Source organism: Rhineura floridana, chromosome 2 (assembly GCF_030035675.1).
Source record: "Rhineura floridana isolate rRhiFlo1 chromosome 2, rRhiFlo1.hap2, whole genome shotgun sequence".
Taxonomy (NCBI): Eukaryota; Metazoa; Chordata; class Lepidosauria; order Squamata; family Rhineuridae; genus Rhineura; species Rhineura floridana.
In genome coordinates, this window is record NC_084481.1 from 145004717 (window position 1) to 145018537 (window position 13821).

General features: G+C 42.2%; 1 protein-coding gene across 5 annotated transcripts in view; it reads right to left on the reverse strand.

Annotated features, from left to right (window-relative positions):
- Positions 1-13821, reverse strand: part of PAMR1 (peptidase domain containing associated with muscle regeneration 1) — a 140652-nt gene that overhangs the window by 55833 nt on the left and 70998 nt on the right. For all 5 annotated transcript variants that reach the window (XM_061610777.1, XM_061610774.1, XM_061610773.1 and 2 more), the window contains exons 2-4: positions 12393-12569; positions 9861-9989; positions 282-396 (exon numbers count right to left, since the gene is read on the reverse strand). In XM_061610777.1, coding sequence (XP_061466761.1) covers positions 282-396; positions 9861-9989; positions 12393-12522 — 374 coding nt within the window. In that variant the 5' untranslated portion in view covers positions 12523-12569. The remainder of the gene's footprint in view (positions 1-281; positions 397-9860; positions 9990-12392; positions 12570-13821) is intronic.

Genomic DNA, 13821 nt, shown 5'->3' on the forward strand with positions numbered 1-13821 from the left:
AAGAAGGCTAGGACTGGGGAGGGCAGCTGTGAGAGAACTAGAAAAGATCCTCAAATGCAAAGATGTATCACTGAACACCAAAGTCAGGATCATTTAGACCATGGTATTCCCAATCTCTGTGTATGGATGTGAAAGTTGGACAGTGAAAAAAGTGGATAAGAGAAAAATCAGCTCATTTGAAAGGTGGTGTTGGAGGAGAGCTTTGCGCATACCATGGACTGGAAAAAAGACAAATAATTGGACATTATTAAAACGTACACTAAAATGCATTTCCCACCTACCTTAACTCGGTAACAAATCCAGGTTTAGCATGTATAGTCCACTCGCAGCGGGCATTCAATGGATAACTTTCCAACAGTATTTGACCCTTGGAAGCCTGGAGAACCTGTCCACATCCTGAAGGGGGAAGAGAAAAAAATAAAGAAGTACATTAGGCTCTGAAAGGAAATACAACTTCGCTCTGAGCTAGATGGACCATCTTCATATGCTCGTATGTCCTACCCTGGGAAATTACCAAGATCTGAAAGGACACTTTGTTGATCTGATTCAGTAAAGAAACAATTTCCTATATTCCCAATATATAAATGGTGAGCTGTGTTGACTTCCATGTGACAGAGCACAAGCTGTGTCTGCACCACTTCCTAACATACCAGGAACTACACTGGGCAATGAAAAGAGTTGGCCTAATGTGGAATTTGGATCCTTTATTTCAGCATTGGTTGGCAAAAGAATGCAGCAGGGCTCTTCCATAGCTCGCAATTATTTCAACTTCCTGGTGCATAATGTCCCATTGGGGATCACCGGGAGCAGGTGTCATTTTCACTTTCTGTCTCTATAGGCTGAGGTATCGAAACCATGGGCTTGCCTCGGTGCAGCCATTCGACTAGCCATCCCTACAACATCTTGCACTGGTGGAGGCTGGTTGGCTCCAATGTCAGTGGGACAGTGAATCCGCTCTGGGTTTTAGTCTGAACTTTCAAGACTAAGCACCCTGGACAGTTCCTTGAAAGTTCAGACAAAAACCCAGAGCAGATTCACTGTCCCACTGACATCGGAGCCAACCAGCCTCCTCTGTCTTCCATGTTAGTTTTAACAGTGTTGCAGAAAAACATCTGGCATGCACCTCAACTTTAGGACTTTGATGTGTGACAAATAACCTGGCTCAGCCTCAGGTAAACTATCAGCCCTGGATGAATGGAAGGGGAATCAGGATTGTGCTCACTGGCCCCACTCCCAAACTCCATTTATTCAGGGAACATGTTGAGAGGGAGGCCTGAACAAACCTATTCCCAAACTACATTTTGGTTTTGGTTTTTTATTGTAGAGAGGAACTTAGGAAACTGCCTTATACTGAGTCAGACCATCTAGTTCAGTACTGTCTACACTGACTGGCAGTGGCTCTCCAGGGTTTCAGACAGGGGTCTCTCCCAGCCATCCCTGGAGATGCCAGGAATGGAACCTGGGACCTTCTGCAGGCAAGGCAAATGCTCTACCACTGAGCTATAGGTTCACGTGACTCCCCTGACTCTTCCTGTGTGCGGAGGAGAGGAGCAGTGGCCTGCAAAATATCAGTGGCCTGCAAGAGTTCAACACCAGAATGTGTGGCTTTACCACATCCAGCAAGATGCCATATCATGATATTGCCTGTTTCCTGCAAGATGCTAGTGTTAAGTCTTGTCAATCAACATCATCATCATCATCCTTTGTCAGTTTACCCTCAATTAAGTGCATTCTGATCAAACTGAAAACAAACTCAGAAGGGTTCATCACAAGTGTTTCATTCCACACCAGGGCTTATTGGTTCCTGATGTGAAGGACTGGAGAATTAATTATTTTGCCCCCATGGCTGTCATTAAGATGCTAGTGGGATATGCCAGGGTCTGCTGCAATGTACATGATAATACGGCTTCCCACACTGAAAAGAGGAAACCTAGCACTGTTGCTGGCTCCTACCTCAAAACAACCCGAGACAAAGCTGCAGGAAACCTTCTTCAGAAGGATTGACAAGGTCCTTGAATCACCTCAGAGAACATTCCCCTTTCATTACAAGGGGGCTTTTGAGTTCCCTTTGTTGCTCTTGCCTTTGACGAGAAAGAACTGGTGAAAGGAGATGGTGGTATGCAGGGAATACTGAATGCACCTTTCTTGGGAGAACGGCACAGGCTGAACTCGCAGAACACTCCTGCCGAGGAAACAGGATTGGCCAACAAAGCAGGTGGTCCAAAGGCTAAAGAGAGAGCCATTGAAAGAGTGCCCCCAAAGGAACAGCCTCAAATTTACCACAAACCTCCTTTGCATTAAGCATAGCTGTGGTCAGAACTGGTCTTGTATTTTTCTATCTCAAGTTCTCTCAGGAGAGGTTTATGTAATGCCCTGACACTTCTTGAAGGAAATTATCAAGCATTCAGCTCCACAATCAAAAGGATATTTTATCTATTACTGAAGCTTAAAGAGAAAGACTTGGAATATTCTCAAGAATAACATACACCAAAAATACTAATCCTGGCAAAGCCTGCTTTGCTTGGAGGAGTTGGGGAGGGGGGAAGAGTGAGAAAAAAAATCCATTCTGGAAGTCTGTCACTGTCACCGTGCCTTTTGTGTCTGAAAAGGAGGCATAACTGTTTTCTGGGACACACACAAATATCTTGCTTGAGGCCAAAAATTGAGAGAAATAACAGTCACTGAATTTTTACAGTAGTTGTAATTCACATTATGTGTTTCTGCTAGTGCCATTTTTTTCTTTAGGACTACTTCAGGCTTTGGGGTGTCCTCTCTAGACACAGTTCCTCACATTTAGATACCTCTCTGTGGAATTCCTCTAATACATTAGCAGAACTGGAAAACGAACAATGATGAGCAAGCAGCAGCACCAGACAGTCAGAAACAATCAGAGGTATAGGAAAAAGATCTCAGAACAGTATTTGGAATGGGAGGGGGGAAAGAAAGTGAGATGGTTTCATAGTGGACGAGAAAAGGAAATTGGGGTGGTTAGGCTAGACTCAGTTATGTCCTCCTGAAAATATATAGGGATGGTTATAGGTCCATCTCATCCCACTTCAAGCACTGCCTCAGATCTCTGACCAGCTGTCCTGTCCTCCCTATTGACTCTGCATGCGCTTTTGGGGGGAAACCCTTACATTAGGGGTGTGGCAACTTGAGACCTCTCTAGATGTTGTTGGATTCCCAGTTCCCATCAGCCCCAGCCCTGTAGCCAAAGGTCAGGGATAGGAGTTGTAGCCCAACAACATCTAGAAGAGCTATAGCTCAGTGGTAGAACATTTGCTTTGAATGCAGCAGGTTTAATCCCAGCATCTCCGGGTAGGACTGGGAGGGATCTCTGTCTGAAATCCTGGACAGCCACTGCCAGACAGTGACTGAGCTAGACAGACCAACCATATGACTTGGTATAAGACAATTTCCTATATTACAAATTCTCCATCCCTGCTTTACATATTTATATCAGAACACCAACCATCCTTACTATGTACTATTCTGGTCATCCCATCTCAAAATGGATAGCAGATAGAGCTAGGAAATGTGTAGAAATGGGCATCCAAAATGATGAAGTTGGAGTGCCATCCCCTACTTGTAAGGTAAAGCTACAGTATTTTTGTACCTGTTTTTGTTTAGAAAAAACAACAACAAAGACATGACAGAAATGTATACAATTATGCATGATATGAAGAAAGCAGCGTCCCCTTCTCTTAACACTAGAACCTCAGGTCATCCAATAAAAATGGCTGGGCAGACATTAATAAGGTTGACGGACATTCTTTCTTCACACAATCCATAAATAATTTATAGAATTTACTACCTCAAAATGTGGTGATGGCCACTAGCTTAGATGACTTAAATAAATAAATGAATAAATATCAATGTATATTCTCCTTGATGACTATATAGGGACCAATTGTTCAGAAGCAAAAATGTCAAATTTCCCATAATGTCCATTAGGACATTAATCTTCCATTATACCATGTGCATTAGAGTCATCTGAACATTCATATAAATCACACTGCCCAGTTAGGCCTATGCTGACTGAGTTAACATATAATTTTTCTCCTTCACCCTCTGTGGTCTTCTCTCACTTTGGTGGGTTGAGAACCATGTCTCATCTACTACCTGGCATTAGCCAGGATGCCCTTTCAGGTACTTAAAATGCTCTCTACACCACTGTTGTTGTTATTCCATTGGTAAATTGCTTGCTTCAGTGCTATTTTACCCGATGGTTGCCAACTTTTCTGCCTTCAAAGGAGCCTGGTGCACAAAACTCTGGCAACGAAGCCTTCCCTACTGCTGATCTCTATGCCAGGAAAAGCTTCCACTGTCTACTTTTTGCATGTTTCATTGCTAGAAGCTTCTACTCAAGATGGTGGTTGAGCATGGTCCTGGGTCACCTCAGAAATCTGAGGAGTGTTGTATTTCTCACAGATCCCATTAGAAACTCAGGAATTAGTCACATGGCTGACAACATGTGACACCACTTTTGAAACATCTGCACTGGCTGCCAATCTGCTACCAAGCCAGGTTGACGGTATTAATTTACAAAGCCCTGAACAACTTACATCCAGGGTACCTTAGGGACTGCCTGAACCCCCATATCCCAGCTCGATCACTGAGATCATCTGCAGGAGTGGCTTTGATCATCCCTTGAGTTGGCAAGGCTCATTTAACACGAACACAAAACTGAGCCTTCGGTGTCATTGGCCCAGGTCTCTGGAGTGCTCTGCCAACAGAGATTCAGCAGGCACCTTCTGTTTGAACACTGGCTGACAACCTTTCTGTTCCACCAGGCTTATGCAGGCAATTAAGACGATGCTTCTTTCACAACCGTTGACCTTTGTTTTTATTGTATTTTTAATTTTTTTAATTATTCTATGGCTGTTGTTTTTAATATGTTGTAAACTGCTCTGATGTTTTTAATGAAATAGTGGTATACAAATATTTTTTAAATAAATAAGAAGAGCCCTGCTGGATCAGACCAAAGGCCTGTCTAGTCCAGCATCCTATTTGCCACAGTAGCCACCCAGATGCTCATGGGAAGCCCGCAAACCAGACGCGAAGGCAAAATGCAGAGGAGGCATGCTGCCTAGGGTCCTGCAGGTAGCATATAGCCATTTCTGACTAGCAATCAAGAAGGGAAAAGGATTAACCCTTAAAGCCAAAAAGAAACGATACATCTACAAAAATAATTTATACACTTTCACATCACCCCAAATCCTGAGAACAAAAGCATTTTTTTTTAATGAGGGTGCTATGCAGCCTGGCTTCGTGCCAGGTTAAGACAGGTTGCTTAGATGCCAGAGGATTCATTCCCACTGAAATCAAAGGTATACAACCAGCTTAAATCCATAATGGGGATTGAACTGTTTGGATGCTCCTCCCACCTTCCTTTGCTGTGTTTTTATTGGCAGTGACTCAGGTTACAGTCCTACCCACACTTATCTGGGAGTAGATCCCATTTAACTCAATGGGGATTATTTCTCAGGAGATGTGCATTGAGGTGTGCCATTATTGTCTTTATCAGTTGCAGAAGAGGTAGAAGTTAACCTTTCCCCAGCATGGAGATGCAGTGAAATCTTTGTGTATTTCAGCTTATCTGTACAGTACTACTTGCTTATCACGCAGTTCAGACCCAGAAATCCACAAACCTCATGACCCATAATTAGACTAACAGCAGTAAAAATCAGTTGAGTTTTATCTATTAAGTTGAGTCTGTGTTTCTAAATGAATATGAAAAACAGATATTTTAGCATCCCAGCTTATATTTAAAGGGCAGGGAGTGGGGGACATACTACATTTCTAAGCACTCCACTTCTCTCCCCCTCCTGCAATTATACTGTTTCAGCCACAGGCTCTACTAACCAATTCAGACTTTTGTGTCAACAAAACCAGGATTTCATCAATGTTGTGAGAACTACACTTATGACAGCCATTTTATATAGAGAGAGGGAGAAAGAGTGTGCGCAAAATACGCTCACATACGCACATATGCTGGTGTGATGATACTTTGCACATCCCTGTCATCTTTTGTTTCTTCATACAATTAGTTTAATGGCGTGATTTCCCATTAATCAATAACAATGAATATGTCTGGGTGGAAAAGAATCACTCTTTGTGTGTGTGTGTGGTTAATCGCTATACATTCCTTATTCATAGAAGAGCTTCTGACCACCACCTTCTGGATGGATTGAGGTACTACAATCAATAGTATACTACTGTACAAGAATCTTTTTTTAAAAAGCAAGGCTACCTAGTCTCCTCTATAACTTTGGACATATTTAAAGGACTTGGGACCCTATGGTGAAACACACACTTGACCCCTCCCAACCTATATTCCATTGTTTCATTTCCCGAAAATGGTACCAACAAGATTTGTACTGCCATGCAGGGGCTACTGGTTATATTATTGTTGACAACTGCATTGGAATGTTTATATATTTGTCATTGATATGTTTTAATTAAGTGACAGTTTGTTTTATGATCACTTTATAACATTTAAATTCATCATAAAGCAAACAATCACTCAATTAAAATATATCAAATATATGTTCACATAATGTGAGCCGCTTTGAGCATATTTTTTATGGAAAAGAGACATACAATTTTAAATAACAAATAAATACACATGTATGTCTACACATAGGGAAGAACCTTTCCTTCTCATTGATTTAATTTCAAAATTAAGGTATCAACATTTTTAAAATTTGCCCACGCTTGGGGGGGAAGGAATGACCTTCACTCCTGTCTTTTGCTGAAGGGGGCACCAAGATGTTACGATGTGCAAGGAATCTTAAAAGAAATGCAAAGGAAGACCTTTTTGTGTCAGGAAAACCATCTGGGGCAAGGGTCTCTCCATTACTGGAGGTCTTTAGGCAGAAGTTAGACAACCATATGTTGGGGATGGTCTAGCTCTGGATTTCCTCCATCAAGTGGGGAGTTGCACAAGGCGCCCTCCAGTTCTATGATTCTAGGTCCCTATCTGCGCTGTATATTTAAAGCATTATCATACTGCTTTAAACCGTCATGACTTCCTCCACAGAATCATGGGAACTGTAGTTTGTTAAGGGTACTGAGAGTTGTTAGGAGATCCCTATTTTCCTCACAGAGCTACAGCTCTCAAAGTAGTTTAACCAGGCCTAGCACCAGTGGGCAGCCAGGTCGGGCAGTGGCTGAGGGCCCCTGCAGCCCAGAAGGGCCCCTGAGGGGCCTCTCCTTAGGCTGCAAGGGTGGAGTGCCTGCTTCATGATTCACAACCTGACGCTGCCACAGATCGTGGAGAGGGAGCTCCACTCTCCCAGGAAATACCTATGCAGGCAGCAACCCTAAGGAGTTGACACCCTTACTGCCATCTTGGGTGATGGCGGATGTGCAGTGACGCAGCAATGTAGGAGGTAGGTGGGATGGGTCCACATCACCTGCATCGGGAGAGGGTGTTGAGGAGCATGACGCTGTGAACCTGGGGCAGTCTTGTGCCCAAGGGCCGAGTCACGACCAGTGCCAGTCCTAGGTTTAACAATCAATCCCTCTTCCCAGGAAACTTTGGGAATTGTAACTCTGTGTGGGGAACTAGGATCTCCTAACAATTCCCAGCACCCATCACAAACAACACTGCCCAGGATTCTTTGCGGAAAGCTAAGACTATTTGAAGTGGTATGATAGTGCTTTGAATGTATAGTGCAGATGGACCTAGGATTGGCTGTGAATATATGCTACACTGTACTTAGCATAACTGTTAATGTAGCCTAATCTATAGTTATCTATGGCTTTTCTATAAGTCTTCTTCCAAGCTTTCTTTTTTTTAGCACTTTATTCACTCTAAACACATCAAGCAATATCTAGTCCCCATATAATAGGTGGGGGTGAGGCTAGATTGGGGAAAGATGATACTGTTGGTTTTCCATATTGTAGGAGTCACAGGTCACATCCACACCATACATTTAAAGTACATTTAAAGCACATGGCTTCCCCCAAAGAATCCTGGGGACTTTAGTTTGTTAAGAGTGCTGGGAATTATAGCTCTGTGAAAGGTAAACTATATTTTCCAGGACACTTTGGGGGAAGCCATGGTTAAAAGTATAAATGTGCTTTAAATGTGACCACACACTCCACTGTTGGAGAGGAAGAATTACAACAGGGATAAAATGTGTATATTCCCTTGGCAAGATAGATAGGGTGGTATTCCAAGCTAGTCCTACTTAGAGTAGACCCACTGAAGGTAATAGACATAACTAACTTAGGTTCATTAATTTCAGTGGGTCTATTCTTAGTTGAATAGAATAGTAGAGTTGGAAGGAGCCTGCAAGGCCATTGAGTCCAATCCCCTGCTCAATGCAGGAATTCAAGTTAAAGCATGCCTAAGAGTAGAGAAAGGGGCAAATTTCAGCATTTTTGGATTTGTTACTGAATTCTGTCAGAATCTGTAAGTCCTGTATGTCTTCAGATCAGGTCTGACTAATACTTGCGACTGTCAGCGACACTGGCTTTTTAAAAAAACAAATCCGTGGCTAATTTGACATTGTTATTAATGTAAACAGTTTTGTTCTAAAGTGCTGCAATGTGTATTCCTTTGAAGTTCTGTCGCAATGAGGTGATAACAATCACCATTAACATCTTTAGTCAGCACCGCAGTAACCTGAGGCAAGAAGCAGAATTGACAGGTGATGATCTGCCTAATTTGACAGGTGATGATCTACCTAATGGGATCCTGCTGGGAGGAAGGGCAGGCTATAAAGCAAATAATAAATAAATAAATTTAAATAGAAAACCCAAGAGTCCATTGGTAGAAAGATTGCCAACAGCATTAGCAATTTTGTTAGCTATTACAAGCAGATCGGAAATAGCAAAAAAAATTGGGGGGGAATGTTGCGGATTGGCACCACAAGCTAGTTGTGAAAAACAAAACACGGACTGGAATCAAAGAGCGAACCTCACCCCTACCCAAGAGGTGGCTGTCCAGCTGCCTCTTGAATGCCTCCAGCGTTGGAGAGCCTACCATGTCCCTAGGTAATTGGTTCCATTGTTGTACCGCTCTAACGGTTGGGAAGTTTTTCCTGATGTTCAGCCGAAATCTGGCTTCCTGTAACTTGAGCCCATTATTGAATACAACCCATGCACTCCAATGAGTGGATATAAGAGCATATCTGTAAGGGACATATGCCTCCCCTTCCCCAGTAGTCACTCATGGTTCTTCTCTTGATTGACACAGCCAGCCAAAGACACTTTACTACCAAAGGCAAAGAAGATGGCACCTCTCTCCCCCATTTATATGTACAGAAATCACCAGACTGGCATATGATTTTTTTATTGTTTCCTTTTTTTCATTACCTTGTGCCCTTTAGATTGTAAAGAGGCAGGATATGGTTCTAGATATCATTGTCTATTTCTGGAACATTGTTATCCATCTTGGGCCCCTGTAATAGCAACAGGCTACAAATATTGGCTGAGATCCAATGTCATTCGAGCAGAGGTGATGGGATTTCCTCTTCCTTGCCTCACCTCCACATCCCCCGCATCCCCTCAATCTGCTTCAGATAGTCCCCAACCCTCTAGAGCAGATTTTGGGGGTGTGGGGGGCTGAAGGAGGGTGGAGAGGAAGAAGAATTCCATTTGCATGAGCAGAAGTCTGTTGCAACTGGGCACCACCCATTAATTGGGCATCACCTGTTGTATGTAAATAACTTCCCACGTTATTCAATGTTCTGAATTTCACAAGCCTTGGCAAGGATCTGCATCTTATTCTGGATGGGCAGCTCTTTGGACATCTGCACATTTCCTCTCCCCTTAAATCACTCTTTCCTCTGCCACTTTTGAAGCACCACCCTTTCCCCATTGGAGGGTGTACCACCGGCAATACTCACTCATGCAGTCCCCTCCATACCAGCCTGCTCTACACTCTGCACAATAGATGCCCTTGACGTAGAAGTTGTCTAGAGTTCCTCCCCAGGATCCATTGCGACAGGACTTGCAGTTTTCAAAAATCATACAGCCTGAAAGAAGAGAGAAATCATTTGGTGGGTGGAAGGCTACATTACGTTTTTCTGGATGGGGCATAATGCTTATTAATACTGATCTTCTTAAAAAATACTTGAGAAACTGCAGCCTATGTGGAGAACATCTCTGGTCTGATTGAACAGAACTTGTTTTGGAAAGTGTTCTGAGCAACAACTTTAGCTGTGTATGTACTATGTGATGTGTATAAACCTAGTATAAAAGCAATAACAATACCAAATTAATGTAGATCGCCCTGTAGTCAATGGATTTGACTATGATAAGCTGCTACTGCCTTGGTAGGTCCAGCTGCTGGCTATTTCTCCTGCTGAACTCAGCCTCCTATGTTAGGGAAAGTTGCCCTACACTGAGTCAAACCAATGCTCCATCTGGACCACCACTGATTATTCTGACTGTAAAAAAGCTCTCCAAAGTTTGAAGAGCAGGCTTTTTCAGTACTACTATTAGAGATCCTTTGCCTGGAAATGCTGGGAACTGGACCTGGGACCTTCCGCATGCAAAACATGTTTTCTGCCACTGAGCTATGGCCCCCTCCTATCTAACACTGGTGGCTGCTTTGGCATATGAGAAAGTGCTCAATATATATGTCAGCTACTTGCAGAGGCCTATTTATATAGCTGAAAACAGGTCACTGCAGCCATACAATTCAGAAATACATCTGCAGCCATTTTATACTTCTGAGTAACTTCTTCAGATACGTTTCCATTCAACACCGTTCAGAAACAACAAGGAAAGAAGAAAAGACAACCATGTACTTCCACAAAATAATATTCCAGAGCCTTCAGAAAGGCATGCAGTGCTCAAGAGTCAATAATGGCAGCAGAATCAGATCAGAAACAAAATTCTAAATCCTACCATATCTTTAGTGGCTGAACATTAATAATATGGACCTCAGTCTCACAGAACAGTCTGAATCTCACAAACATACCTGCCTATTATGTAAAAAATGCAATGCTACAGATACAGGACACTGAAGAAATTTAGATCTAGCAGAGATCTAAACTGTTAGGGTTAACCTGTGTCTGCACATTAGGCTACAAAAGAGCAAATGAGAGTGGATTGTAGAGATAATACACTACAGCAGACAGACCATCACATACCATGCTTGCTCCAGACAGCGAGATTAAGTGATAAGGGATTGAGAGTCGGGTTAGATTGTGGCTGGGAAAGTATAATATACATTAATCTACTTATTTTATTTATTTTTTATTCATTTAAAACATTTATATACTGCTTCATCATTTACATTTCTGAGCAGTGTACATAAAAACAAGCCATACAAACAACAGGACAATGAAATCATCATAAAACCAAACATTACCTGAAAATTCCTGCTGGAACAATAATGTTTTAGTCATATGCCTGAAATTCAGCAAGGAGAGCCTGTCTAACCTCAGTTGGTCAGGCTTGGGCCCACAACACTGAAAGCACGGCTCCTAGTTGTTATGAGATGTGCGTAGTTCTTTGGCTTCAGGACAGTGAAAGTCTTGCCTGAAATCCTAAGGAAGAGTTGACCAAAGCTGTTGGCCTACATCAGGGGTTACCAGTGGCCCAGGAGCTTCATCCAAGTGGTCCGCAGCATATTTCTGGATTTGTGGTTGATGGGAGATGCCACATCCATTACACTGAATATTCATATTGATTAACTGTATGTCATTGTTTTTTTCTTATATTGTATTACAGTTTGAATTCTGTGGAATTACAACTGATGCAACAGGCAGAAAAATCATGAAGTGGTCTGTGGAGGAAAAAAGCTTGGAGAACCACTGGCCTAGACAGACTCCCTTTACTAAATACTTACTTTGGGAATTTGAATATTTCTTTGAGGTAATGTCAACTAGAATAAACATCCAAGATAAACTATTTGGATTAATTCCTAATAGAAATATAATCTTCTTGGTTCTACTGGCGGTTGCTCCCTTATCCCTTTGTCTATTATTATTTTTTCGCATTCCCTTGCTGAGGCTAAACTTTTTAAATAAGGCAATGTGCAAAGCAGGCCCTGGGGACTAAGGAACTAAAATCTTCATCCAGCACTGACGCCAACAATGACTTTACTCTCTGGAGGACTTCCAGGCATGCATGGTGGAATCCTGGAAACTTTCAGATCCTAGTGTGAGTTTAAATTACTAGAAAAGGGGACATGCTAATAGCAATATGCTAAATGCATTAACTCTCATCAGCACAGTGAGCCATTTGTATTGGCATCCATCCATCTCTGAGGAGAGAAAAACGATTCATCATCCAAGTCTGGCAGACAAAACAGCCGCATGCTCCGCCTAGCTACAAACAGGGTCATCCCATGTGTGCTTAACGATTCATGTCTGGTGTGAATACCCAATAGGTGAGACAGTTCAGATCAGGGCAATAAATCAACATACCTGGGTGGATTAGACAGGAGTCACACTCATTGTCCTCATTCCTGCAGCAGGGAATGGTGTAACCTACCACTTCTTTTCGCCCAGGACACACACACCTTATCTGATCATACTCACAACACTCCCGACACATGATATTCCATTCGGCACCTGGACAATTTTCATTGATCACTGTATAAGCTGCAGAAAAGCAAAAGAAACAGGAGTGTGTGGGAGGGAATAATTCATTATTGACAGAACATAATTGATTCCATTGTGGCCAAGCAACATATTATGTGGGAAATTTGTGGTTGGACGTCCTGAAATTTAGCTATGGGGGCTGTCCAGGACCAGGATTATTCTAGGAGGAACAGCAGATGTACCCTCAGAAGGCATATCTTAGAGACACTCCATACACCCTCAAACCACTTTATTGACATTGTTCTGAAGGACTGTCAGTTGGCCACTGTTCCTTGTTACAGGAAACTCAAACAAAATGTACCTAGATTGTCAAAGAATGCAGGGATGAAAAGGGAGCACTTCATCACCACATCTGAGATGTGCTGCCAATGGGATCCTAGGAACATTAGGTACACCACTGTGTAGGTTAGTCCCCAAAGACATACTTCTCCAGAAGGCATTTTGAAATGTAGGCTTGACTTGAGCTGTGTTTTTGTTTTATGTTCACTTGGCTTAGAGTATGCAAGAGGAGAGGGCAGATTCATGCTTACTTCCAGCTTATGATTTTTTTTGGACTTGAGAAAAACAGTTGCTACAATGCATTTGTTTCAAATGACATACATTATTACTGCCAGATGACAGATGAGGAAATCATATAAACATTGAATTATCTTTTTGCTGTTGCAGCCTTATTATAGTTTATCATCTTTTTAATAGTTATTTGTTCAGCAGCATTACAGCTGAAATAGAATTGTTACCTCTGCTACTACTATTGACCTGAGCACTGTAGGATATTTGTATTACTGTTTCTTTAAAAAAATTAAAAAAGCACATCTGAAAAGGGCCTCCCAGCCCTTCCACTCAACCACCATCTCTCCCTTAAACCCTGCTAGTTCCTCTTTAAGAAAACCCAGCCGGAAGTGGCTAAAATTGTGACTGTCTCTAAGAAAGTAAATATTCGGATTCCATCTTCCTTCCATTGGTATGCTGTCTGCATTTAGCAAATTGAAATTTAATGAGATGACAATGCTATCAGGGTGCCCTCAACCAAAAGACAGACCTGAGGGCTGTTTCTGTGAAGCCTGGAGATAAGACAAGATTACAGAAATGAAAAGAGAAAGGAATGTAACGAGACTGTCCGTTATTCTTGTCAGCAGTAGGGCCTTAAATTTCCTGTTTTATCTTCAGTGTAACAAAACTGTTTCAACCTGGATTATACACACTCACAAAAAAACTACTTAGAAAAAAAATACCATTTCTGGGCAAAATTAGG